The 26,132-nt window shown below is 36.6% G+C and overlaps 1 protein-coding gene and 1 long non-coding RNA gene across 3 annotated transcripts in view; one reads left to right on the forward strand and one right to left on the reverse strand.

Moving 5' to 3' along the window:
- The window catches only part of ITFG1 (integrin alpha FG-GAP repeat containing 1), a 296,211-nt gene that overhangs the window by 217,111 nt on the left and 52,968 nt on the right, over positions 1–26,132 (forward strand). For both annotated transcript variants that reach the window (XM_027513694.1, XM_027513693.1), the window contains exons 11-13: positions 640–790; positions 3,366–3,474; positions 21,563–21,606. In XM_027513694.1, coding sequence (XP_027369495.1) covers positions 640–790; positions 3,366–3,474; positions 21,563–21,606 — 304 coding nt within the window. The remainder of the gene's footprint in view (positions 1–639; positions 791–3,365; positions 3,475–21,562; positions 21,607–26,132) is intronic.
- LOC113875379 overlaps positions 12,844–26,132 on the reverse strand; it is an 82,512-nt gene continuing 69,223 nt past the window's right edge. The window contains exon 3 of the long non-coding RNA XR_003506232.1: positions 12,844–14,666. This is a non-coding gene — a long non-coding RNA (uncharacterized LOC113875379). The remainder of the gene's footprint in view (positions 14,667–26,132) is intronic.

Consider the following 26,132-nt stretch of genomic DNA (forward strand, 5'->3'; position numbering starts at 1 on the left):
AACTGCTAAATGACAGAAACATAATTTGAATCCAGGTAGTCTGATTCCAAATCTAAATTAATAAGCACATTGCCTATAAAATAAAATTTTCAAAAGGGAGGACTTCATAGCTATGCAAAATACAATACTTTTTTTCCCCCTATCTTTTATCTGAGAGGTGCTCAGCCTACTATCCATCTGGGAAGCTAAAATTCTATCATTGTAGACTTACTGCTTTGGGTTTGTAAGACTTCAGGATGTCAGGAATCTCCAGTTAAAATGCAAGTATTCACCTGAGAAATTATACACATCTAATGGGATTATGATAGTGTCCAGGAACTCAGTAATGAAACATGGGTTCACTGGCTGTGGAGCAGCAAAGGAGAGCAGAGAGATAGACTTGGAAACCAAACAAGGAGAGAGAGAGAGGCCAACAACTGACTAACGTGAGGATTTTTGCCAAAGGCTGAAAAAGGATAGCCAACAATTTAAGCTTTTTATGGCTCGGGACAGCAATTATTAAGACATTGAGGTTTTTTTCATATTTCTTCAGTATAGACCATTTACCATCTCTTTGATTCTAGGAAATACAGCACAGCTGATGCTAGTCAGCATTGATATGTTTTATTATTAACTAAATACCTCTCCTTTGTCTCACAGCAATCAGCAGGCCTTTTTACTGGAGAATGTCCCTTGTACTAATGCAAGCTGTGAGGGGGCGCATCGTATGTTTAAAGTCTACTGGGAGCTGATGGACCTAAACCAAATCAGAGATGCGGTGGTTGCCACCTTCTTTGACATTTACGAAGATGTGAGTTCAGAGCTCTTCTGTGTGTTCAGAATCTAATTGCCTTCTACCTTGTCTCACTCTCACTTCACCCTATTTAACCAGACAATAGATGCGATAATGAAAGCAAACGAGTTAATTAAAGAAAACCCCTTTTAATGTTAAATGACAGAAAGAACAAATTAATTGATACCACTGGCTGATCAGAACAGTGAAATATGAAAGCGTCTTTATCTCATTTTATGCCTGTTTAGATGAAACCACTAGAGAATTATGCTCATGGCAGTTGTGCGTGTGCTCAAATAGAGAAAACAACAGCCGACAGATGACAGACCCTTAAACCTGAGCAGGATCACAGAAGAATGAGTTCAGTGTGTACTCTCTCTTAACCTTGTGAGCTAGAGGTGGCATCTATTGCCCCAGATTCTTGTGACTGTCCTCAGTTCCAGGTGGCCTGGGAAAGGCACACAGGGTCCTGGTTTTCTTCTTTCTAATGTCAAAAACCAGTTTTGGGGGAAAAAGTAAATTCTGATAAAAATGCGTTAAATTCCAGAGTTAATATGTCACAAAATATCTTTGTAAAATAACTTGATTATTTTAAAAAGTTAAATCTCCATCAGGACAATTATGTCCAACACTAACCCAGTTGGTTTTGTTTGGCTTTTGTAGGAGGCTGATCTTCAATTACAAGTATCTTCCAGGTGCTTGTTTTCCTCTGTCTCTCTGCTACCAACTCTTGTATTGTTTCACTTTTTATAAGCAATTTCCAAGCATAAAAGTAATTGGGTAAAAATATAATGAGGAAAAATCAGTAGAATTAACTATAAATCAGCTTTTAATTTCTGTAAATAAAACCATAGATGAAATTTAAAATTGCATCTAAATCTAGGAGATAAATTAGCTATGAAAGAGTTAAATAATTAACATTCTTAACATGCGTGTGTTTGTGCTAAGTGGCTTCAGTCAGGTCCAACTCTTTGTAACCCTATGGAATGTAGCCTGCCAGGTTCCTCTGTCCATTGGATTCTCCAGACAAGAATACTGGACTGGGTGGCCATGGCTGCCTCCAGGGGATCTTCCCAACCCAGGGATCAAACCCATGTCTCTTATATCTCCTTCAGTGGCAGACAGATTCTTTACCACTAGCACCACCTGGGAAGCTCACATTCATAACAGGCTGTGCTGTGCTTTGTCACTCAGTTGTGTCTGACCCTTTGCAAGCCCATGGACCGTAGTCTACGCCAGGCTCTTGTGTCCTTAGGGAGTCTTCAGGCAAGAAGACTGGAGTGGGTTGCCATGCCCTCCTCCAGGGTATCTTCCCAACCCAGGGATTGAACCCAGATCTCCAGCATTGTAGGTGGATTCTTTATCATCTGAGCCACCAGGGAAGCCCCCATCCATAACGGAAAAAGGATTTATTCAAACTGATACAAGTCACCAGAAACTCCCACTGGAAAAACAACATGATTAAGTCAGTTTACAGAAGAAAAAAAAAGATGTGAGTAAAAAAAAGCTAACATGAAATATGGATCCTCCCTGTAGCTCAGACGGTAAAGAATCCGCTTCTAAAGAATTCTATTTAGAAAATAGAATCTGTTTTCTAAATCCTTAACAATTACAATGCAGGAGCCCTAGGTTCGATCCCTGGGTTGGGAAGATCCCCTGGAGAAGGAAATGGCAATCCACTCCAGTATTTTTGCCTGGAGAATCCCATGAATAGAGGAGCTTGGCGGGCTACAGTTCGTGGGGTCGCAAAGAGTCAGACACGACTGGGTAACTAACACTAACTAACTAACATGTGAAAAGATATGATAAATGATTGATCTCATTAAGAGTTAGCAGAATGAAAGTTTAAATGAGCACCTTTTTTACCCCCAATAAAATTAGCAAAGCTTTCCACTTTTTTAGGAAAAAACATAAGAAGCAGCGCAAATAAAAAGTAACCTTCTTTCCCTGATGATTGGAAACACTTCGGTAGTTCATGTCAAAGGCCTTTAAAAATTAATACATGGGGCTTCCATAGTATATCAATGGTAAAGAATCCTCTTGCCAATGCAGGAGACATGGGTCTGATCCCTGATCTGGGAAGATCCAACATGCTGTGGAGCAACTAATCTGAAGTGCCACAACTACTGAGCCCGTGCTCTAGAGCCTGGGAGCACAAGTGCTGAAACCTCACAACCTAGAACTTGTGCTCCACCACAGGAGAAGCTACCACAGTAAGAAGCCTGTACACCACACGCGACTGGAGAGTAGCTGTGTGTGCAGGCTGTCTGCAGTGGGAGAAAAGCCCACACAGCAACGGAGACCCAGCACCATGAATAATAGAGAAATAAGTTTTATTTTTTTTTAATTCATGCAGATATGCCTGGAAGGAAATACACAAGAGTAACATTTATCCTCAGAGATTTAAATTACAGTTTTTTTAAAAATTTTATTTATATTTAATATTCTAGGTTTTATATTTTTAATAGTATCTTTATTTTAAATATCAAGTTGAATAAGTAAGGTCTGTATTTACATGATAAACATGTCATACGTTTTCATCATTTTTTCAGTCAGTCCAGTAGCTTCTTACCATTTTTATGTTTTTTTCCAGGGAATCTTGGACATTGTAGTACTAAGCAAAGGGTATACAAAGAGTGATTTTGCCATCCATACCCTAAAAAATAACTTTGAAGCAGATGCTTATTTTGTTAAAGTCATTGGTGAGTATTTGTTTTATATGCTTTATTATTAAGTATTAACATCTGATTTTGTATTCTGTCAATGCACATTTTCCAAAGAGTAAAACATGCTTCTGTGTAACAACTCTCCAAAGCAGACAGATCAACTTCAGTACAATGCGACCACCCTGTTCAAATTTGCCATCTGTCCCACCAGTGGCTTTTTCCTTTCTGATCCAGAGGCTGTTCAGGAATACTACTGTCACATCTGCTCCAGTCTGGAACAGTTCCTTTTCATGCCCTTAGCAGTTGTAAAGAATACAGGCCTGCGTTCTGTAGTGTGATCCTCTTTCTTCCTTACCCAGTTCAAGATACACATTGTTTACAGAAACGTCACTACATGGAATTTGGTGGAACCTATGCTGTGGCCTTTCGATGCATCATGTCAAGAAACACATGACGTTGCCCTGACCCACCACCATGATGATACCCTTGATCATCTGGTCATCTTGATGACTGCTAGTTTTCCCACCTTAAGTTAACTTTTCCCCTTTATAATTAGTGTTTTGTGGAGAGGTATTCTGATACTTAATGTACTTTCTGCATATCAAATTTTTACCAGTTTTAGAATCCATTGACAACTCCTGCCTAAATCAGCCTTCTATATGACTGTTGTCAATGAGTAGTTCTTTGTTTCCAGGGCTCCTGCATTTTTCAATTGGCATTCTACTCTACATCTGCCATCTCCTCCACCTAACACTTACGTTCATCATAGAGATCCTGAACATGTTGTGTTAAGTGTGTGCCTGGGTATTTTATTTTCTTTGACATGATTATAAATGTCACTGTGTTTTTAAGTTTAGTTTCCACATACTTCTTTTTAGTGTATAGAAACACAGTTGATTTTTGTGTGTTGATCTTATACACTGCAACCTTGCTCAACTCACTTATTAGTTCCAGGGGGATTTTTTAATTTTTATTCTGTGTAACTTTATTTTTTTCTAAACTTTTTATTTTGTATGGGGTATAGCTGATTAACAATGTTGTGATAGCTTCAAGTGAACAGCCATGGGACTCAGCCATACATACACAAGTATCCATTCTCCTCCAAACGCCCCTCCTATCCAGGTTGCCATAGAACATTGAACAGAGTTTCCTATACTATACAATAGGTCCTTGTTGGTTATCCACTTTGAATATAGCAGTGTGTACATGTCCATCCCAAACTCCCTGACCCTTCCCCCACATCCTTCCCCCTGGCAACCATAAGTCTCAAATTATCTTAAGTCTGTGAGTCTCTTTCTGTTTTGTAAGTAAGCTCATTTGTATCCTTTATTTTTAGAGTCCATATAAGGAATATATGGACACATATAAGGCATGTCATATATTTCTCCTTCTCTGTCTGACTTACTTCACTTAGCATGACACTCTCTAGGTCCATCAGTGTTGCTGCAAATGGCATTATTTCATTCTTTTTAGTGGCCAAGTAATACTCCGTTGTATATATCTACCACATCTTCTTTATCCATTCTTCTGTCGGTGGACATTTAGGTTGTTTCCATGCCTTGGTTACTGTAAACAGTGTTGCAATGAACACTGGGGTATATATATCTTTTCAGATCATGTTTTTCTTCAGATATATGCCCAGGAGTGGGATTGAAGGGTCATATGGTAACTCTGTTTTTAGTTTTTTAAGGAACTTCCATACTGTTCTCCATAGTAGCTGAACCAATTTACAGTCCCACCAACAGCATAGGATGGTTCCCTTCTCTCCATACCCTCTCCACCATTTATTGTTTGTGGGTTTTTTGATGATAGCCATTCTGGTAGGTGTGAGGTGATATCTCATTTTAGTTTTGATTTGCATTTATCTAATAATCAGAGATGTTGAATATCTTCTTATATGCTTCTTGGCCATCTATATGTCTTGTTTGGAGAAATGTCTATTTAGGGCTTCTGCACAGGCAGAAGGATATAAAATTATCCTTCTATCTGTGCCCTTACTGATTCCCACAACAGCACAGATCCATAGAATGCTCTTCAGACAGGAGACTTTCTGTGCTACAGAATTGGAGGGGTTCCCTAGCTCCCCTGAATCAGAACTAGCTCCTAGCTCTAATTGTTTTCCTCTTATTCCTGTCAGCTTTTAGAGCTTCTCATTCTGATTCTACTAATACTTAGCACAAATTTCTAACAAACATATGTGAACCTGTATTTCCTTGGATTGTTAAAATTTTAACAGTATCTTCACCTTTCACTTCCCAAATAAGATGAGACCTTTCAAAAGCTTTTGTCCCCTGCCTCCTTCCAGATTTTGTTGAAATAATGTGGAAATTTATTTCTGAATGATTGACTTAGTTTTACCTTTTTTTTTTTGAAGGATAATTGCTTTACAGAATTTTGTTGTTTTCTGTCAAATATCAACATGAATCAGCCATAGGTGTACATATGTGCCCTCCCTCTTGAACCTCCCTTCCATCTCACTCCCCATCCCACCCCTCTAGGTTGATACAGAGCCCCTGTTTGAGTTCCCTGAGACTTCACAGCAAATTCCCACTGACTGTCTATTTAACATATGGTAATGTAAGTTTCCATGTTATTCTCTCCATACATCTCACCCTCTCCTCTCCTCTCCCCATGTCCATAGTCTTTCTCTGTGTCTCTTTCTCCACTGCTGCCTTGCAAATAAATTCATCAGTACCATCTTTCTAGATTCCATATATATATGCGTTAGTATGCAATATTTCTCTTTCTCTTTCTGACTTACTTCACTCTGTATAATAGGCTCTGGGTTCATCTACCTCATTAGAACTGACTCAAATGTGTTCCTTTTTTAAGGCTGAGTAATATTCCATTGTGTATATGTACCACAACTTCTTTATCCATTCATCTGTCAGTGGACATGTAGATTGCTTCCGTGTTCTAGCTATTGTAAATAGTGCTGCAATGAATATTGAGGTACAAGTGTCTTTATCAACTTTGGTTTCCTCAGGGTATATGCCTGGGAGTCAGATTGATGGGTCATATGGTGGTTTTATTCCTAGTTTTTTAAGGAATTTCCATACCGTCTTCCATAGTGGCAGTATCAATTTACATCCCCACCAACAGTACAAGAGTGTTCCCTTTTCTCCACACCCTCTCCAACATTTATTGTTTGTAGGCCTTTTGATGATGGCCATTCTAACTGGTGTGAGGTGATACCTCATTGTAGTTTTGATTTGCGTTTCTCTAATAATGAGCAATGTTAAGCATCTTTTCATGTGTTTGTTAGCCATCTGTTTGACAAAATTCAGCACCCATTTATGATTAAAACTCTTCAAAAAATGGGCATAGAAGGAACCTACCTCAACATAGTAAAGGCCATATATGATAAGCCCACAGGAAACATTATTCTCAGTGGTGAAAAACTGAAAGCATTCCCACTAACATCAGGAACAAGACAAGGGTGTCCACTCTCACCACTGTTATTCAACAAGTTTTGGAAGTCCTGGCTACAGCAATCAGAGAAGAAAAAAAAAAGGAAAGGAATCCAGATTGGAAAAGAAGAAGTAAAGCTCTCACTGTTTGCAGGTGACATGATACTATACATAGAAAACCCTAAAGATAGTATCAGAAAATTACTAGAGCTAATCAGTGAATTTAACAAAGTCACAGGATACAGAATCAATACACAGAAATCACTTGCATTCCTATATAGTAACAATGAAAAATCAGAAAGAGAAATTAAGGACTCAATCCCATTCGCAACAGAAAGAATAAAATATCTAGGAATAAATGTACCTAAGAAGACAAAAGAATGTATATAGAAAATTATAAGACACTGATGAAAGAAATCAAAGACAACATAAACAGATAGAGAGATAGTCCATGTTCCTGGGTAGGAAGAATCAGTATTGTGAAAATGACTATACTGCCAAATGCAATCGACTCAGTGCTATCCCTGTCAAATTACCAATAGCATTTTTCGTAGAACTAGAACAAAATATTTCACAACTCATATGGTTTTACCTTTTGTACCTTCTATTTTCTAAATCCTTAACAATTTATAGCCGTGTTAGCAATGATCGTTTATACTTAACAAGTTACTAGCTTTACTGTCACCTTATACTTATATACTACATGTTTGCTGCTGCTGCTGCTGCTAAGTCGCTTCAGTCGTGTCCAACTCTGTGCGACCCCATAGACGGCAGCCCACCAGGCTCCCCCGTCCCTGGGATTCTCCAGGCAAGAACACTGGAGTGGGTTGCCATTTCCTTCTCCAATGCATGAAAGTGAAAGTGAAGACGCTCAGTTGTGTCCGACTCCTCGTGACCCCATGGACTGCAGCCCACCAGGCTCCTCCATCCATGGGATTTTCCAGGCAAGAGTACTGGAGTGGGGTGCCATTACCTTTCTTCATTCAAATTCTGGAGTGTTTCTTCAAGAGATTTTCAGAAAGGTATACATAGGTTAATATATTTTCAGAGTACTGGTATGTTTTAAAATATCTTTTATTAAGCATAGAATTTTTTAATTTAAAAATTTTAATTTAAATTAATTTTTAACTTAATTTAAAAAATGAATGAAAGATAGGTAATCAATAACAGATAAAAAGTTTTCTGTATACAGTCTAAAATAATGTCTAAATGACAAGAATGACTGAAATGGGAGTCTTTATTTCACATGTGCTATTTGATTATGACATTTGCTTTGTATTCATGTGTTTTAAAGAAACAAAAACTAAAGACATTTTCAGAGAAATGAATGTGAATAGCCACCCATAATCCAGGCAAGGATTTTTCATTTCAAATGTTACTAAAACCATTATACAGTATTGACCTTTAGTTTTGACTTTCTATCATTCTTCTCCCCACCTGTACATTTATCTAGTGTGACAGTATTTATGCACAATTACTGCAGTTTTCTTTGAGTTTTGGCATTTGTGTAAAGTAGCTAATGTAAACTGAATCACAAAACCAGAAGTGAAAGTTTTATACTTGAAATATCTTTAAGTATACAAAGACATAATGTAAAGTGTGGTTTGGCATGAAATGTTAAGGTCCTGAGCATTGTCGTTTTAAGGAAAACTTACAGATTTTACATCCCATTGGTCATGTTTTAAGCTAATTTAATGCACATAGCTCATTAAACATTTTAATTGCAGTTTTTCATTTAACTGTGACTAGGCTGTCTTCTTAAATTTCATTAATCGTTTTTAAACAACTTTGGTTTTTAAAGTCTAGGGGTATTAGAAATTACTTTTTAGAACAGTTTATTTAAAGGGGTATTATAAAATGCTATAATAAATCTCTTTAGACCTTTATGATGTGGTTATAAATACTAATAAATTATAAAAGTTGATGAAGTTGTTAAAAATCCTTAAACTAGACCTGAATCAACCAAGGTCACCTAATTAGTAGGAAAACATTTATTGACAACTTAAAATGAAAACATTATGTTTAGACTTGACAGGAAACAACAAAATTCTATAAAGCAATTATCCTTCAATTAAAAAATAAATTTTAAGAAAAAAAAAATGAGGTACTTCAAAACTAAAGAGTTAAAAAAGAGTTCTTGATATCAAGAAGCTCACAGTGGCCAAAAAAAAAAACCACACAAATAGTAGGAGGCTGAAATTATATACCAGTATCTGTCCTGCTGGGGCTTCGAAGTTGGCTCAGTGGTGAAGAATCTGCTTGCCAATACAAGAAACATGTGTTTGATCCCTGGGTCAGGAAGATTCCCTGGAGAAGGAAATGGCAACCCACTCCAGTATTCTTGCCTGGAAAATCCTATGGACAGAGAAGCCTGGAGGGCTTCAGTCCATGGGGTCGCAGAAGAGTCAGAACACCAACTTGTTCAGTCGCTCAGTCAAATAAACTATCAATAAGAATCGATTAAATTGTGTTGTATCCATACTGTTTTGTTGTTCAGTTGCTAAGTCATGTCCGACTCTGCAATCCCATGGATTGCAGCACGCCAGGCTTCCTTGTCTCTCACCATCTCCCAAGAGCTTGCTCAAACTCATGTGAGTAATGCATTCCAACCATCTCGTCCTCTATCGTCCCCTTCTCTTGCCTTCAGTCTTTCCCAGCATCAGGGTCTTTTCATTAAGTAAACAACAACAACAACAAAAGCTATGCTGTTAAATTTCCCTTTCCCATAATGGGCCCTTTTATGTGTTTTAGCTGTTCCCAGTTTTTGTTATAGTTGCTTACGAAAAATGTTTTACTGTACTTATGTGTGCTCAGACACTCACTCAGCAATGTCAGACTCTTTGCGACCTCATACCTGATGTGAAGAACTGACTCATTTGAAAAGACCCTGATGCTGGGGAAGATTGATGGCGGGAGGAGAAGGGGACGACAGAAGATGAGATGGTTGGATGGCATCACCGACTCAATGGACATGAGTTTGAGTAAACTCCAGGAGTTGGTGATGGACAGGGAGGCCTAGTGTGCTGTAGTCCATGGGGTCGTAAAAAGTCGGACATGACTGAGCAACTGAACTGAACTGAACTGAAATGATCAGCCCCCAGGTTCCTTTGCCTGTGGGATTCTCCTGGCAAAAATACTGGAGTAGGGGGCAATTTTCTCCTCCAGGGGATCTTCCTAACCGGACATTTCCTCCTCCAGGGGATCTTCCTGACACCAGGATCAAAACTGCAACTCTTACATCTCCTGCATTGGCAGACAGATTCTTTACCACTGGTGCCACCTGGGAAGGCCTTTATTATACTTATAGCCATATGTTTTAAACAAAAAATTTAACTGTTCCACTTGTAGGAATTGAGCTTTTACTATAATAATAACTTCTACCTTGGAACATTTAGGAGTTGTTTGTTTTGTTTTGTTTTCTAACTAAAGCAAAAAGGATGGAATTTTTGTTTTGATGTCACTGAGGAAATTACATTCTTGCACTGATTTAATTCACTATTGGTACTTTTTAGTTGTTCCTCAGCTTGACTTTTGGAGTCTTAAAATAGTAATTTCAGAGTGATGTTTATAAAAACATTTCCTTTTGATTATGTAAGAGACTTTTAAGGCATTATTCTTTTTTATTTGTAAATTTTTAATTTGGTATTTATTTTGCTTTTTCATTATAAAAATAAGGCAGCCTATTGTGAAAACATTTGAAAAGTCTGGAAAAGTATTAATATTTTTTAAAATCTATGATCTTTTTACCACTTATTAGATACAACTATTCTGAACACTGAGCATTCTGGTAGTTCCTAAAGTTTCAAAAGTACCTGCAGCAATGAAAGCTGACGCTTTTCAATCCTGGAATCCATAATGATAGAATCTATAATTTATTTTAAAAGACAAACAAGAGTAGCTAACATTTATTGTTTATCATGTGCCAGGTCCTCTGTGTATTTTGCATGTGTTATCTCATATACCTATACATGATAATTTTTAATGACAATATATGTGAAGTATAACTTTTCAAAATATTATAATCTTACATATTCTATAAGGAGAAAGAGAAAGTACAAAATTTAGCTTACAAAACAACAAGTTATACCTCTGGTTCTTTTCTTCATTTCTGAGTTTAGAGAGCATGTATCATCCATGATCCAGCCTCATTCATTCAGACTCTGCCTGTTCAAGGCTCCCACTTTTCTAGATAATTTTCTTGTATGTGAGCAGACTTATACAAAGTGAAAGTGAAGTTGCTCTGTCATGTCCGACTCTTTATGACCCCGTGGACTGTAGCCTACCAGGCTCCTCAGTCCATGGAATTTTCCAGGCAAGAGTACTGGAGTGGGTTGCCATTTCCTTCTCCAGGGGATCTTCCCAACCCAAGGATCGAACACAGGTCTCCCGCACTACAGGCAGACGCTTTACTGTCTGAGCCACAAGAACCCTTTAAAACCAGACTATTTCCCTCTGTGCCAGGTCAGAGTATTAAGCACCTGAAGCAAGATAGATCCCGTTTGGAATGATAGGATTTGGAAGCTTTTGTAAACCTTATAAATTATTTTAAAACAAGGAAAGGTGAAGTGATTTGCATTGGCTCACACTTAATGGAATATCCTATACTGCATGATTAGAAAGCCTAAAAAGAGCTGAACTTCAGGTTTTTAGCCAGTGTTAGTATCAGGTAGTTACTTTGGGATTTGTTCTTGGTGAGTACTAATGACCTGTATAGATTTTAGTATGATTAATCTGATATGTACTGAAACTGACAACAACAAAAATCCTGTTAATAACAGAAAATGAACTACTAACACATATAAAATGTAGGCTGTATTGTGTTTCTCAGCAACATTTGATTCAGTTCTTTCTTTGTTTTTGAAGAAATTACATCTAATTATAATATGTTTAAACATTAAAGCTATGTTTAAACCATACTGTGAACCTGTCACATTAATATACTGACAAAGATGAGAAGAGAAATGAAAATAAAAATTTTCCTTTTATAGCCTATTATTTGAAGAAACCTAATGCTTTTCAGCTTTTTAAAAATTGTATTAGTTCAAGGGAGAAAGACAGTAAGATGTATGTATGTGAGTAGGTGTGTTCCTTTTTTTCTAATGGTAAAACTAAAGGAGGGTCACAGAGGCATTTAGAGAGAAAGCCAAAGCTAAGTAAAATTTCAGTGTTCCTTAACAAAAGCAGTAGTATAATGGCTGAAAATAGCCAAAGACATTTTTTTTCCTGCCTTACGTCAAACGTACATAGTGAGTGCAGCCCAGAAATGATACAGTCTAAATATGCCTTTCCTGCTGCAGTGCCCATATGGATGTCCCTGGAAAAAAAGTCAGGTTGTTTCATAGTGAAATAATAATTTCAGGCTAAGAACAAGTTAACCTTTGTTTGGGAGTTCTGCATTCCTAATTAAACAGTTAGCAATATTATCAACAATATTAAACAATAAACATTCTTAAACAATAACATTAAGTTATTAACAATAACATTAATTAATTGTGTTAATTAACACAATATCTGAAGGAATAAGTATTATTCCTTCTTGTGTCTTTAGTTGCAAAACCCAAGGAAATGCATATTCTATCTGTATTATGTAGACAACTTTTTATAAGACATATATGTGTGCAGACACACCTCAGAGATACTCAGGTACTTGGTTACAGATGGCTGCAATAAGTGAGTATCGCAATAATGTGGGTTAACAAGCTTTTTGGTCTCCCAGTGCCTATGAAAGTTATGTTTATATCATGCTTTATTAACTGTTCAACATCATTATGTCTTAAAAAATTATAATTGTAATTTAAAAATATTTTATTGCTAAAATATGCTAAGCATCGTCTGAACTTTCAGCAAGTCATAGTAATAACATCAAATACCACAGATCATTGTAATAAATGATAAAGCTTGAAATATTGTGAGAATTACCAAAATGTGACACAGAGACACAAAATGAGCAAATGCTGATAGAACAATGGCCCTGACAGATTTGCTTGACACAAGGTTGCTGCAGATCTTCAATTTATTTTATAAAAAACACAATATCTGAGAAGTGTAATAATGCAAAGCTCAGTAAACCAAGATATACCTATATAATATATATGACATATGTATGATATGTATATCTATGATACATTTAAATCTTCTCATTATGACCCTATTTCACACTATTACAGTGTGAAACTTCAAATTTAATAGAGGAAGTCTTGTTAAAAACAAAAATAGATACAGGAACTCAATTTTTATCTTGCTATATATAAAATGAAAGAGACTCATGTAATTTCAAATAAATACTCTCAACTGTGCTAAACAAAACACAGACATTTTATCTTGTACAGAAAATAAAGTAATTCAGTGGTTCATTGATTTCCCATCTTATATAAATATAGGAAAATGTGTTTTTTAAATGAGTTAGTGTCTAGTGACCACATGGTCTTTCTAAAGAGTGTCATTCCCTTTCTGACCTTGAGTAATGTACTGGCCCAAGCTTCAGTTTCTGCTCTTGAAGAAAAAAGGGTGGGAGGAGGAGGGTAACTAGACTTACTTCACAGCCTTGCTATGAGGATTAAGGTAGAGCATATATGAAACTTCAGCATATGAACTTTGGGGGCGGGGTGGTACACACATTCAGTCCATGACAGTGGATTATAGTAAGTTGGTAACAGTATCTGGATAGTTCGGTTAAAGTGATTTTTATTTTCTCCTTTTTCCTTCTCTATATTTTTAAATTTTTTCTCGAATAACATATGTTATTATAGAAAAGTATTCACAAATATATATAGTAAGTGAATGGTAGATTAGTGGTAGCTTTGGGCCAGGGGTGGGAATGGGGCATGACGGCTGAAAGGTACAGGGTTTCTTTATTGTGATGAAAACTGATTGTGTTGATGACTGCACAATTCTAGGAATTTACTAAAATCCACTGAATAGGACCCTTTGAACGGGTGATTGCTCTGGTGTGTGAATTATATATATCTCAGCAAAGTTGCTATAAAAATGAATGTATGAAGGGAGTTTTGGAAATACTGTAGATCTGTTTATTAGCACTTACAGTCACTATATCCAGTATCTTCTCCCACATTTGCACATTATTGTCTTCACTTTGACTGCTACTTAGTTTTTCTCAGTGAGGATCTATCTTATGTAGCAAGCATCTGTTGCTGTCAACTTGGAAGAGGAAGATGTACGCATGTAAAAATAGCTAAAGAACAGTGAAAAGAACTTTATACTCAAATGTTAAATGGAACTATATGTATATAAGATTATTAAGATCAAAGAAGTCTTCTGTGAAGATGATAGTTGAGAACCTAGATCCTTGACAGATGGTTAAGGTTTGGAAAAACCAAAATGAGTAGTGGTATAACATTCTAGGAAGGAGAAGCCATGATCATAGTAATAAAGAATGAGCAGATAGAAAGAAGTAGAAACTAACTCACCTCCATGTACTGTGTTGAAGATTAATAAGAGAGAATATTGATAGTATCATTGATAAATGGGCACCTATGACAAAGAAAAGATTTTGTCAGTGACCCAATAACTACAGAGACTTACTGAATTAATCAAGATTCTCCAGAAAAACAACATCAATAGAATACAGAAAAAGAGAAAGATTTATTGTAGGAAATTAATTCATAAAGTTATGGAAGCTGACACGTCCAAAATCTGCAGAGCCAATGCCCATTTTGAGTCACAAGGCCAGCAGGCAGCTGTAGAACCAGGAAGAATGGTGTCCAGTTCATTGGGCAGGAAAAGGTGGTGTTCTAGTTTGAAGACCCATCAGGCAGGAGGCTTCTTCCTCAGGAGACGTCAGTCTTTTGTTCTGTTCACCTGGGTGGATGAGGCCCGCACATTATGGAAAACAATTCGCTTTACCCAGTTTACTGATTAAATGTTAATCTTATCTGAAAACACCCTCACAGACACACCTAGTTGGCACATAAAATTATGTCACACTTACTATTTAAATTCTTCATCAAAAAAGTCTGTGATCAAGTGTGCTGATAAAGAAAATGAATTTTACAGCAATGTTCAGAAGGAAAAAATAGATGTTCATTAAAAAAATTGATGTTCTGACCTGAGGGCTTTGACAAGAGTAACCACCTAGGAGTACAGACATCTAGGTGTGAGCTGACAAGACAGTGGAAATACAGTTGTAGCAATGGGTGTTCAGGTGTATAGCTTGATAAGATTTTACACAGGTACCTTCCCTTATAGCCACACTCCAATCAAAATAAAATATTTCCAGTACCCAAGAAGGGCCCCTTCCTTATATTCCCTGCAAAAGTATAACCACTGTTCTGATCTCTGTCACCACAGTTTTTCCTTTTCTAGCTGTCACATAAATGTAATCATATAGTATATACTCTTTGTGTCTGACTTCTTTTATTTAATATTATATCTCTGAAATTCAGCCAACATATACATTTGTAAATGTAATCTTACTGAACATATTTGCCTTTGTCTTTTTTTTTTTTAATTTTAGCAAGAGAGTATAAACCCTCTTTCATGTCAACACTTAGAGGTCTCTCATGCTTTAATAGCTCCATGTCATTCCATAAAACTATAGATGTTCCATAATTTATTTAGCATTTTCACTCTTAGTGGACACATAGGTAGTTTCTAATATTTCATATACATGAATTTGATGAGTTGAGAGGCTGTGTTTTTAGTGTTAATAGACAATACTAAGTTACCTTTCCCAAAAATCACAGACATTTATATCCGACCAGCATAACACTGTCCAGTTTACCACATATCATCTGAGTGCTCTGAATTTTTATTTCACTAAGAAATTTGGTTTTTTAAAATTTTGCACCATGCAAATGGTAAAAAAAATACAGGAGTCTATAATAGTGAAAAGTAAGTCCCTTTTGCACCAGTGTTTCCCAGTGGTCCAATTCTTCCCGCCCAAAGCAACCTCTTCTTTGTGTCCAAGATATTTTATGCACTTAAACAAGCACATGTGTTTATATGCTTTTATTTTACGTAAGTGGTAGTTCTAGACTTTGCTTTCTCCATTTAACAATGTATCTTAGAGATTAAGATACTTAGAGAGCCTTAACAATATAGTCTAGAGCTACCTCATTGTTTTAACTATCAAACAGTATCATGTAGTATGGATACTGTTCATGTTCATGGGTTCTCAAAAAATGGAGAAGAGGGCCACAAAGGATGAGACAGTTAGATAGCATCACCAACTCAGTGGATGTGAATTTGATGGTGAAGGACAGAGAAGCCTGGCGTGCTACCGTCCATGGGGTTGCAAAGAGTCGGACATGACTTAGCAACTGAACAACAACACTATGAATACAACATAATTTAATCAGTTCTTATTGATACCAGTTTATTTTCATTCTCTTGTTATTATAATTAATACCTGTAGAATAAATTCCTAAAAATGGAACTACTAAAAAATAATATATGTACACTTTTAAAATAAACTCTGTTGAACTCTACATGTAGAAAAGTGTACATAAGTACAGAGGTCTACACGTTTCGACAAAGTAAATATACACATGTAAATACACCCAGATCAAGAAAAGCATGATACCAGCAACCAGAAGCTTCCTCATGCCCACCCTTTCTGCTAAGCCCAGTTCACCTGAAGGTAACCAGTAATTTAATTTCTAACACTTTAGATTAATTCTGCCTGGTTTTGAATTTGTAAGTATTTTTTATTTTAACAGATGTCCCATCATGAAAATTTGATGTTGACACTGCTACTTCTATATAGGAGAATTCACATTTCCTAACACCTTTACCAACCCAAAAGATTATTAAACTTTTTGAGTTTTGCCAACTATAAAGTGAAAAGTGTTGTCTTATTTCACATTCTTCTTACACTGAGTAAAGTTCTGCATCTTTTCATATGTTCAAGAGCCATTTGTACTTTTATTTCTATAAATGGGTCTGTCCTTTTTCATTTCCTTAATGATTTATACCATAGTATATATTAATCTTTTGTGATATATTTTGTAAATATTCTTCATAGTTTATCATTTATCTTTGCTTTTGTTTTCCCTACAGACATTTTTATTGGTCTTTCATTTTTTCCTTTCTGTTAGGGTATAAAATTGATTTTTTTTTTCCTGACTAGTGAGGCTGAGTATCTTTCATCCTGGTTTTTTTTATTATTTGTACTTTCTCTTCTGGATATTGCTTCTCTATATCCTTTGTTTTTATTAGATTATCATCTCATCATCCATATCTAGAAGCTCTTTGTATGTTAGCAAGTATCTCTTTGTATTTTTTTTTAAAGTTCATAGCCCCTTGTCATTTTTTTAATTTTATGGTATCTTTTATTTTGTAACAGCTTTATTGAGATGTAATTTACGTACCATACCGTTTGCCCATTTCACGTATACAATTCAGTGGCTTTTTGCATATTAACAGAATTGTGCCAATATCACCACAAACATTTTCATCACCACAGAAGAAGCCTATACCCCTTTAAAAATTTTTAATTTTATACTAGAGTATAGTTGATTAACAGTGTTGTGATAGTTTCATGTGTACTGCAGACTGATTTAGTTATACATGTATCTATTCTTTTTCAAATCATTTTCCCATTTAGGTTGTTATACAATATTGAGCAGAGTTCCTGGTCTTAGACAGTAGGTCCTAGTATAGCAGTATGTACATCTCAATTCCAAACTTTCTATCCCTTTCCCTCTCTGCCCCGCCCCGCCCCCCCCACCCTGCTCTCCTGGTTCATTCTCTAAGTCTGTGAGTCTGTTTCTGTTTTGTAAATAAGTTCATTTGTACCAGTTCTTTTTTGATACTGCATATAAGCAATATCATATTATGTTTCTTTCTCTGACCACTCAGTATAGCAAAAACTAAAAATAGAGCTACCATATGATCCTGAAACCCTGTACCCTTTAGCTGCCACCATCAATCCCCCAGCCCCAGCCCTCGGCAACCACTACTTTCTGTATTCATAGATTTATCTGTCCTGGATATGTCATATAAATGGGGTCATATAATATGCGGTCTTTTGTGACTGACTTCTTTCACTTGCCATAATGTTTTTAAGATCCATCTTTGATGTAGCATGCATCAGCACTTTATTCCTTTTAATTGTCAAATATCCACATGAATTGTCAAATATCAATATGAATATTCCACATTTTGTTTATCCATCAGTTGATAGACATTTGGATGATTTCTACTTTTTGGCTATCGTGAATAATACTGTTGTGAACATTCATGTACAAGTTTTTGTGTGGACATATATTTTAATTCCTCTTGATATATACCTAAGAATGGAATGGCTGGGTTAAATGGGATTCTTTGTTCACCTTTTTAAGGAATTGCCATTTCCAAAGCAGCTGAACCATTTTGCATTCCCATAGAAATGTATGAGTATCCAGTTTCTCCACATCTTCACCCAAATTTGTAATCTGACTTTATAATCATACCCATTCTAATGGGTATGAAGCCTGGTGTGCTGCAGTCCATGGGGTCGCAAAGAGTCAGACACAACTTGGAGACTGAACAACAACAAAATGGGTGAGAAATGGTATCTCATTTGTTTGCTGTTTAGTTGCTAAGTCTTGTCCAACTCTTTGCGACCCCATAAGACTGTAGCCCACTAAGCTCCTCTGTCCATGAGGTTTCCCAAGCAAGAATATGGAATGGGTTGCCATTTCCTTCTCCAGGGGATCTACCCAGGGATCAAACCCAGGTCTTCTGCATTGGCAGGAGAATTCTTCACCACTGAGAGACCAGGGAAGCCAGTATCTCATTATGGGTTTGTTTGTTTACAATCTTAACCTTTTAGTGTGTGCAGTTAAAAAAAAAAACGTAAAATTTACTGTCTTAACCATTTTTAAGTGTTCAATAGTGTTAAGTATATTTATATTGTTGTGAACCAGATTCCAGAACTTTTTCATCTTGTAAATTTGAAACTCTGCACCCATTTAACAGCTGTCCCCTCTCCCTCCCCCTAAACCCTGGCAACCACCATTCTACTTTTTTTCCTCTGAATTTGACACTTAGATACCTCATGTAAGTGGTATCATACAGTATTTGTCTTTTGATGATTGGCTTGCTTAGCATAATGTCCTCAAAGTTCATCCATGTTATAACATGTGACAGGATTTCTTCCCTTTTTAAAGTGAATAATATTCCTTCTGAGTGTATACCAAGCTTTGTTTGTTCATTCATCTGCCGCTCTTGTTATTGTTCAGTCTCTCAGTCAGGTCTGACTCTTTGCAACCCCATGGACTGCAGCATGTCAGGCTTCCCTATCCTTCATTACCTCCCAGAGTGTGCTCAGATTCACTTATCTGCTAATGGACATTCATTTGGGTCGTTTCCACCTCATGGATATTGTGAATTGTGTACATTTCATTGTGATTTTGCTATACATTTCCCTGATCACTAATGATGCTGAGCCTCTTTTCATGAGCTTTCTGTATCTCTATATCATCTTTGGAGAAATTCCTATTCAGATCCTTCGCCCATTTTTTAACTGGGTTGGCTTCTTATTACCGAAGCACATGTGTGAAGTCACTCAGTCATGTCCGACTCTTTGTAACCCCGTGGACTGTAGCCCGCCAGGCTCCTCTCTCCATGGGATTCTCCGGGCAAGAATACAGGAGTGGATTGCCATTTCCTTCTCCAGGGGATCTTTCCAACCCAGGGATTGAACCCAGGTCTCCTGCATTGCAGGCAGATGCTTTATCCTCTGAGCCACCAGGGAAGCCAACTGAAGCATAAGAGTTCTTTATTAGTACTGTCTTTGCCCAGTGTAATTTTCATGTTATGAATCAAAGTCTAACTTTATTTTCCTCCAGGTAGCCAACTATCCAGTACCATTTATTGAATAATCCATCTTTTACCTTTTCTAACAAGCATTTATTGAGCAAATACATTTGGCTAGGCCCTAAAAACATGATAAAAATTATGCAGAACTTTCATTCTGGTACAAAGACAGACTTGTGAGTAAATAGTGTACTGTTTAGCAAGATGTTTTAATGAAGGCTTAGGGAAATCATTTTAGGACAAGTGAAAAATAAGTACTAATGTCTGCCTAGAGTTGAACCCATGGCTGATTCATGTCGATGTATGGCAAAAACCACTACAGTATTGTAAAGTAATTAGCCTCCAATTAAAATACATAAATTAATTTTTAAAAAGGAGAGGGAGAATTAAGGTCATAGAGTGAGAATAAGAGAGTGAGAACTAGGCACTGTGCTGGGGTAAGGAACTTAAACATTAAAAACTGATTTGGAGGTATAAAATATTTTTTTCACTGGTTCCTCAGGTCATATTTAATATAAGCGCTCTGTAGTAAATAAACAGGTGTTTTCCTTTGTGATGAAATATGTCATTCATTGTTTAATGCCTTTGCATTTTATATACCCTTCCCAAGTATAAGACTTCTGTTAGAATGATTATCATTTCACATTTGTGGAATATGAATAAACATATAGAACCATTTTCCTATGGATATATTTAAACTAGCCAGTAATCACAATTATTATTCATACAGTTCATTACTGAGCGGTATTATCAGTTATTTTCCTTTAATTTATAACATATAGAATATTTACTAGCACATAAAGTGTGCCCTCTTATAAAGAAATTCGTTTGCATGAGGTGCTAGTAATATAGTCATGTTTCAAAGCTTATATTAGTTATAGAAAGAATATTCAGATATCCTTTGTGGTGGTGGTTCAGTCACTCAGCTGTGTCCAACTCTTTTGTGTCCCCATGGAAATAAGCAAGTTGACAATATATACAGCCTTGACATGCTCCTTTCCCAATTTTGAACCAGTCCGTTGTTTCATGTCTGTTTCTAACTGTTGCTTCTTGACCTGAGTACAGGTTTCTCAGGAGGCAGGTAAGGTGGTCTGCTATTCCCATCTCTTGAAGAATTTTCCACAGTTTGTTGTGATCCACACAGTCAAAGGCTTTAGTGTAGTCAGTGAAGCAGATGTTGTTCTGCAATTCCTGTGCTCTTTCTATGATCCAGTGGATGTTGGCAATTTGATCTCTGGTTCCTATGCCTTTTCTGAATCTAGTTTGTCTTGTACATCTGTAAGTTCTCAGTTCACATGCTGTTGAAGCCGGTCTTGAAGGATTTTGAGCATTACCATGCTAGCATGTGAAATTAGCACAATTGTGTGGTAGTTTGAACATTCTTTGGCATTGCCCTTCTTTGGGATTGGAATAAAAACTGACCTTTTCCAGTCCTGTGGCCACTGCTGAGTCTTCCAAATTTGCTGGCATATATAGTTACGTTTTCCATAAAGGTTATCAAGGGTGCCTAAATTCTTTGACCCAGAAAATTTGAATAGATAAATGGTAACAATCTGGTTTGAGATATGAAATATTAAATGTTCTATTTGGTTTTTTTCAATATAAGTTTTAATTGGTTTGTACTTCTCTGTCAGATTCTAAGTCATCCTTGGAATGTAGCTAGCCAGCTGGGAAACAGGGCCAACAGGTATCTTATATATCCATGATTAACTATATCACCTATATATTTCAAAAATGGCATCAGCTTAACTGCTTAATAAAGGCTTTTGAAATAACTGGCATAAAGTGAACACAGAAATTTAACTTACTCAGATCTAAAGAAACTGGGTTGATTTTTACTTGTGATCATGAATCAACAGGGCATATTAATAGATTTTAGGGGGAAATTAGAGCTCACTTTAAATATAAGCTTACATTATAACAGTAATAACAGGCTTTTTTAAATTTTTCCACAGTTCTTAGTGGTCTCTGTTCTAATGACTGTCCTCGTAAGATAACAGTAAGTAACCTTAATTCTTAGTTGTAAATATTTCTGTTAAAGTTCTCTGCATGATAGATACACACAAAATAGTTGTTATAGGCTAAATCAAATTGATGTTACTTTTAAAAGTGATTAAAATGTCCTTCATTGCTCAAGTAAAGTTTACTAGGAATAAAGTTCCTTTCCTAAAAACTTTCTCACCTCAAGGTTTATTTCCTTAATGAGTCTTCTCTGATACACTTGGAAAAATGACCACAGCTCCCATCATTTCTGGGCATCCTGCTGCCGTTTCACATGTGTAATACTTGGTCACACTTTATCTGTTCATATTTAATGCATTTCCCCAGACTGTAATCCCTTGAGGTCAAGAACCGTGCCATCTTTGAATACCTCATTCATAGCACAGGGTCAAGCATATAGTAGATAAGTAATGAATTTTTGGTATAATCTTAATATTGACTTGCTGTCTAGTGGAATGTTTCCATGAAATAACAAAATGTGAAAATAGTAAGAAACTGTCAATTCACTTAAATTGTAATGAGAATACTAAATTTTATTTAAAAGCATGAGTGCATTCACAGGTGTGTGTATGTGTGTGTGTGTTGGTATATTCTTGTTTGAGTCCTTGTAGTAACCTTTGTTACATAAGGAGTTACCCTGAATTTAAAGATGAGAAAACTTGAGGCTCAGAGAAATAAACTGTCCAAAGTCATAGAGCCATTAAATAGTGTAACTAAAACACAGAACTAGGTATTCTGATTATAGCCTCATATTTTTAACACACCTTTAAAGCATTGCTTCATCATCAACGTCCTGTGTATGGTTGGGAAACGTCCTATATTTAACACATTTGGAATCCCTGACCCAGAGATTTGCATGCAAAGATTTAATCTAGACTCTTCTTGAGAGCAAGACCTCTGGAGAAATGAAGACTGTCAGAAGAAGTTGGTCTGTGAGTTGTGAAGCAAAGATGGCCCAGATTGAAGCAAAAGGGCCATGCCTTTGTATTCTGCATCAATCAGACATTGCATGCAGGCAGTCCCCAGGAAGGGGTTATAATTTGTACAGGCCAGCTCCCTTTGGCTGAGAACAATTTTTAGGTTAAGAACTCAGCTGTGAGCTATCCTCAACCAATACTTGGAGCAGCTCAGGGAATACTGTCTCACTCCTAAAGGGGACGTCTGTCACCACAGCCACTATGAGTACCACATGAGTACCTGGTCAGACATATCTGCTTTCATATCAAAAATGTGGACATATCGAAGGGGAGGTCTGAGGAGGAGAGATGCAGAGGGTACATGGGAATTCTTGGTACTTTGCACTTAATTTTGCTGTGAATCTGAAACTGCTAATAAAAATAATGTGTGTTTTTTTTAATTAAGTTCAAGTCTGACTAACTGGAGGCCAAAGATTAACTTGGCTGTTCAAGAATTGTCTACCCAGTTTGTGAAACATTCAGACCCTTTGTTCCTCTTTTCTCTGATAGTCCCATCATGTGGCTCTTTCATTACCCTAGTCAAGCAAAGTTTTAGCAGAAAAATTGGTAGAAAAGGCCGTTCGCTTAAGGCAGGTTATATTTCTGAGATCACTAGTGCTCCCATTCTCCATATCTTAAATTTAGGAGAACAGAGTCATTGAGAAAGTCACGTAAGTAAAGTGCAGCATGCAGAGCGGCTCTTACAGTGGTCATCTTAGCAGTCCAGCACCTTTGGGCTTTTCTGCAGGTGATACACCTGCCTCCCACTCACTCATTGATTACTTTATTTGAAGTTCAGATCCTATTGAACTGCCCTTCACATCTATCATTTTCCTTCCCCACTTATCAGTGATCACAATTTTGTGGCAAACTAAAAGAAACAAATATACACTATTCTACCCCAGTTTTCCATATATCAAACGTATGCCCACTTGTGAAATTATTTATTTCATGATAAAGTGGGCCTTCTTGATATTGCTTTGATATCAGATCCACTTGATCATAGTAGAAAATGTTATGATAGATATGACCCAGTATGAGACTAAGAGGAAAAGGTGCATACCATATGGTATTCTTACCACTTGAGTTAAATCATGAATTGAATAAATAAATTGTATCATAGTGTTACATGGATTTCTGGACACCTTTTCTTAGGGTACTTTCAGGATTTTCTCTTTGTCTTTGATTTTCTACTGATTTGAGTGTGATAATGTATAGATATAGGTTTTTAGGTATTTTTCCTGTTTGGTATTTTCTAAAAACTTCCTGGATCTGTGGTTTGGTTTCTGTCACTAATTTTGGAAAATTCTTATATTATTTCCTCAAATATTTCTTGTTCTTTTTTCCCGTTTCCTTTTGGTAGTCCCACAATACATATGTTATACCTTTGATAACTGTCCCACAGTTCTTAGATAGTCTGTTCCAAATTTTCATTAGTTTTTCTCTTTGCAATTCAGTTTTGGAAGTTTCTATTGATATATCTCCAGGCTTGCTGATCCTTTCCTCATCTGTATCCAGTCTACTGATGAGCTCATCAAACGCATTTTTCATTTCTATTGCAGTATTTTTTGTTTGTTTGTTTGTTTCTTCCAAACTTTAAAGTCTTTATTTTTATTTATTTTTTTTTTACGTGGTTTGGATCTATTTTTTTTAATTTTATTTTATTTTTAAACTTTACATAATTGTATTAGTTTTGCCAAATATCAAAATGAATCCGCCACAGGTATACATGTGTTCCCCATCCTGAACCCTCCTCCCTCCTCCCTCCCCATACCATCCCTCTAGGTCATCCCAGTGCACTAGCCCCAAGCATCCAGTATCCTGCATCGAACCTGGACTGGCAACTCGTTTCTTACATGATATTATACATGTTTCAATGCCATTCTCCCAAATCTTCCCACCCTCTCCCTCTCCCACAGAGTCCATAAGACTGCAGTATTTTTTATTTCTACCATTTCCTTTAGATTCTTTCTTGGCATTTCCATCTCTCTGCCTATATTAACAATCTTTTATTGCATATTGTCTACTTTTTTCCATTAGAGGTGTTATCATATTAATCAGTTATTTTAATTTCTGGTCTGATAAATCCAGCATCCCTGCCATATCTGAGTCTGCTTCTGATGCTTGCTTTGTCTACTCACACTTTGTTCTCTGCCTTTTAGCATGCTTTGAAATTTTTGTTGAGAGCCAGACATGAGGTATTGGGTGAAAGGAACTGTGGTAGATCAGCCTTCATGATGAGGATTTATGTTTATCTGCTAGGAGCTAAGACTGTGTTACTGTTTGCAGTAGCTCTGCTGTCAAGAGACAGAAGTTCCCTCTAGCATCTTTGTTTTTGTCTCTATTGTCTTTGTGTCACCCTACAGACTTCTCTTAAAGGGATCAGAGGTCTTCAGATCTTTTAACTGTAATCTCATTATTAGCAACCCAATTGATGTGGTGGTGAAGTATAAAACTATGGTAGGAAAAGCATCCTATAATCCTCTGATTAAATCTCAGACTGTAGTGAACCTGTGTCCCTAAGCTGTGACTTGCACAAGTGCTTCTCAGCTTGCCCTCCTCTACAGGTTAAATAGGAACTCTCAAACTAGTTCACACTGATTTTCCAGCAATGTTTCAATCACAGTTTAAGTGTTCCTCCCAGTACTGGCTCTAATTTCACTCTTCTGCTTCTGGGCTTCTGCTCCCAATAAGCTGTGATTCCTAAAACATGTTAAATGCTATGATATAAGGGGTAAGAGGGCTTTCCCAGTGACTCAGTAGTAAAGAATCCTCCTGCCAGTGCAGGAGATGCAGGTTCAGTCCCTGGGTCAGGAAGATCCCCTGGAGGAGGAAATGGCAACCAACTCCAGTATTCATGCCAGGAAAATCCCATGGACAGAGGAGCCTGGTGGGCTGCAGTCCATGGGATGGCAAAGAGTCAGACACAACTGAGCAGCTGAGCATGCATGCCTCCCAAAGGGTAAGAAACCAAACACATAGGCTCAGGTATCAGTCATATCATATCCAATGGTAATGCAGAGTAAAGATTGAATTACTCATATGTACATAGTACAGAGCAGCAGTTCTCAAAACTTCTTAATCTGAAGACTCCAAATAGTTGTTCTTATGTGAGTTTTGTTTATCAGTTTTCTATTTGAAATTAAAACTGGAACAATTTTAAATATTTCTATTAAATCATTTTAAAACAATAAAACCATTACATGTTAACCTCTGTTTTATTAAATAATAATTTCCTGAAATTCAACAGTGGCAGTTACTTAAGTTAGTTGTAATGTGGAATTTGAAGCTATATCAGTGAATTTTTCCAACTCTGTCACATAACTTACTGGTTATTTAGAAGTCTGTTGTTTAATTTCCACTCATTTATTAATTTCTCATGTTTCTTTCTGTGGTTGTTTTTGTTTTGTTTTGTTTGGCCACACTGAGTCTTCATTGCAGTGCAAAAGCTCCTCATTGTTGTGCGTGGGCTCTGTTACTGATTTCAAGTTCAATTCTGTTGTGGTGAGAGAACAAACTGTAAAAATGTCAGTACTTTTACATTGATTGGAACTTGTTTTATGGTCTA

Source organism: Bos indicus x Bos taurus, chromosome 18, assembly GCF_003369695.1.
Source record: "Bos indicus x Bos taurus breed Angus x Brahman F1 hybrid chromosome 18, Bos_hybrid_MaternalHap_v2.0, whole genome shotgun sequence".
Lineage (NCBI taxonomy): Eukaryota > Metazoa > Chordata > Mammalia > Artiodactyla > Bovidae > Bos > Bos indicus x Bos taurus.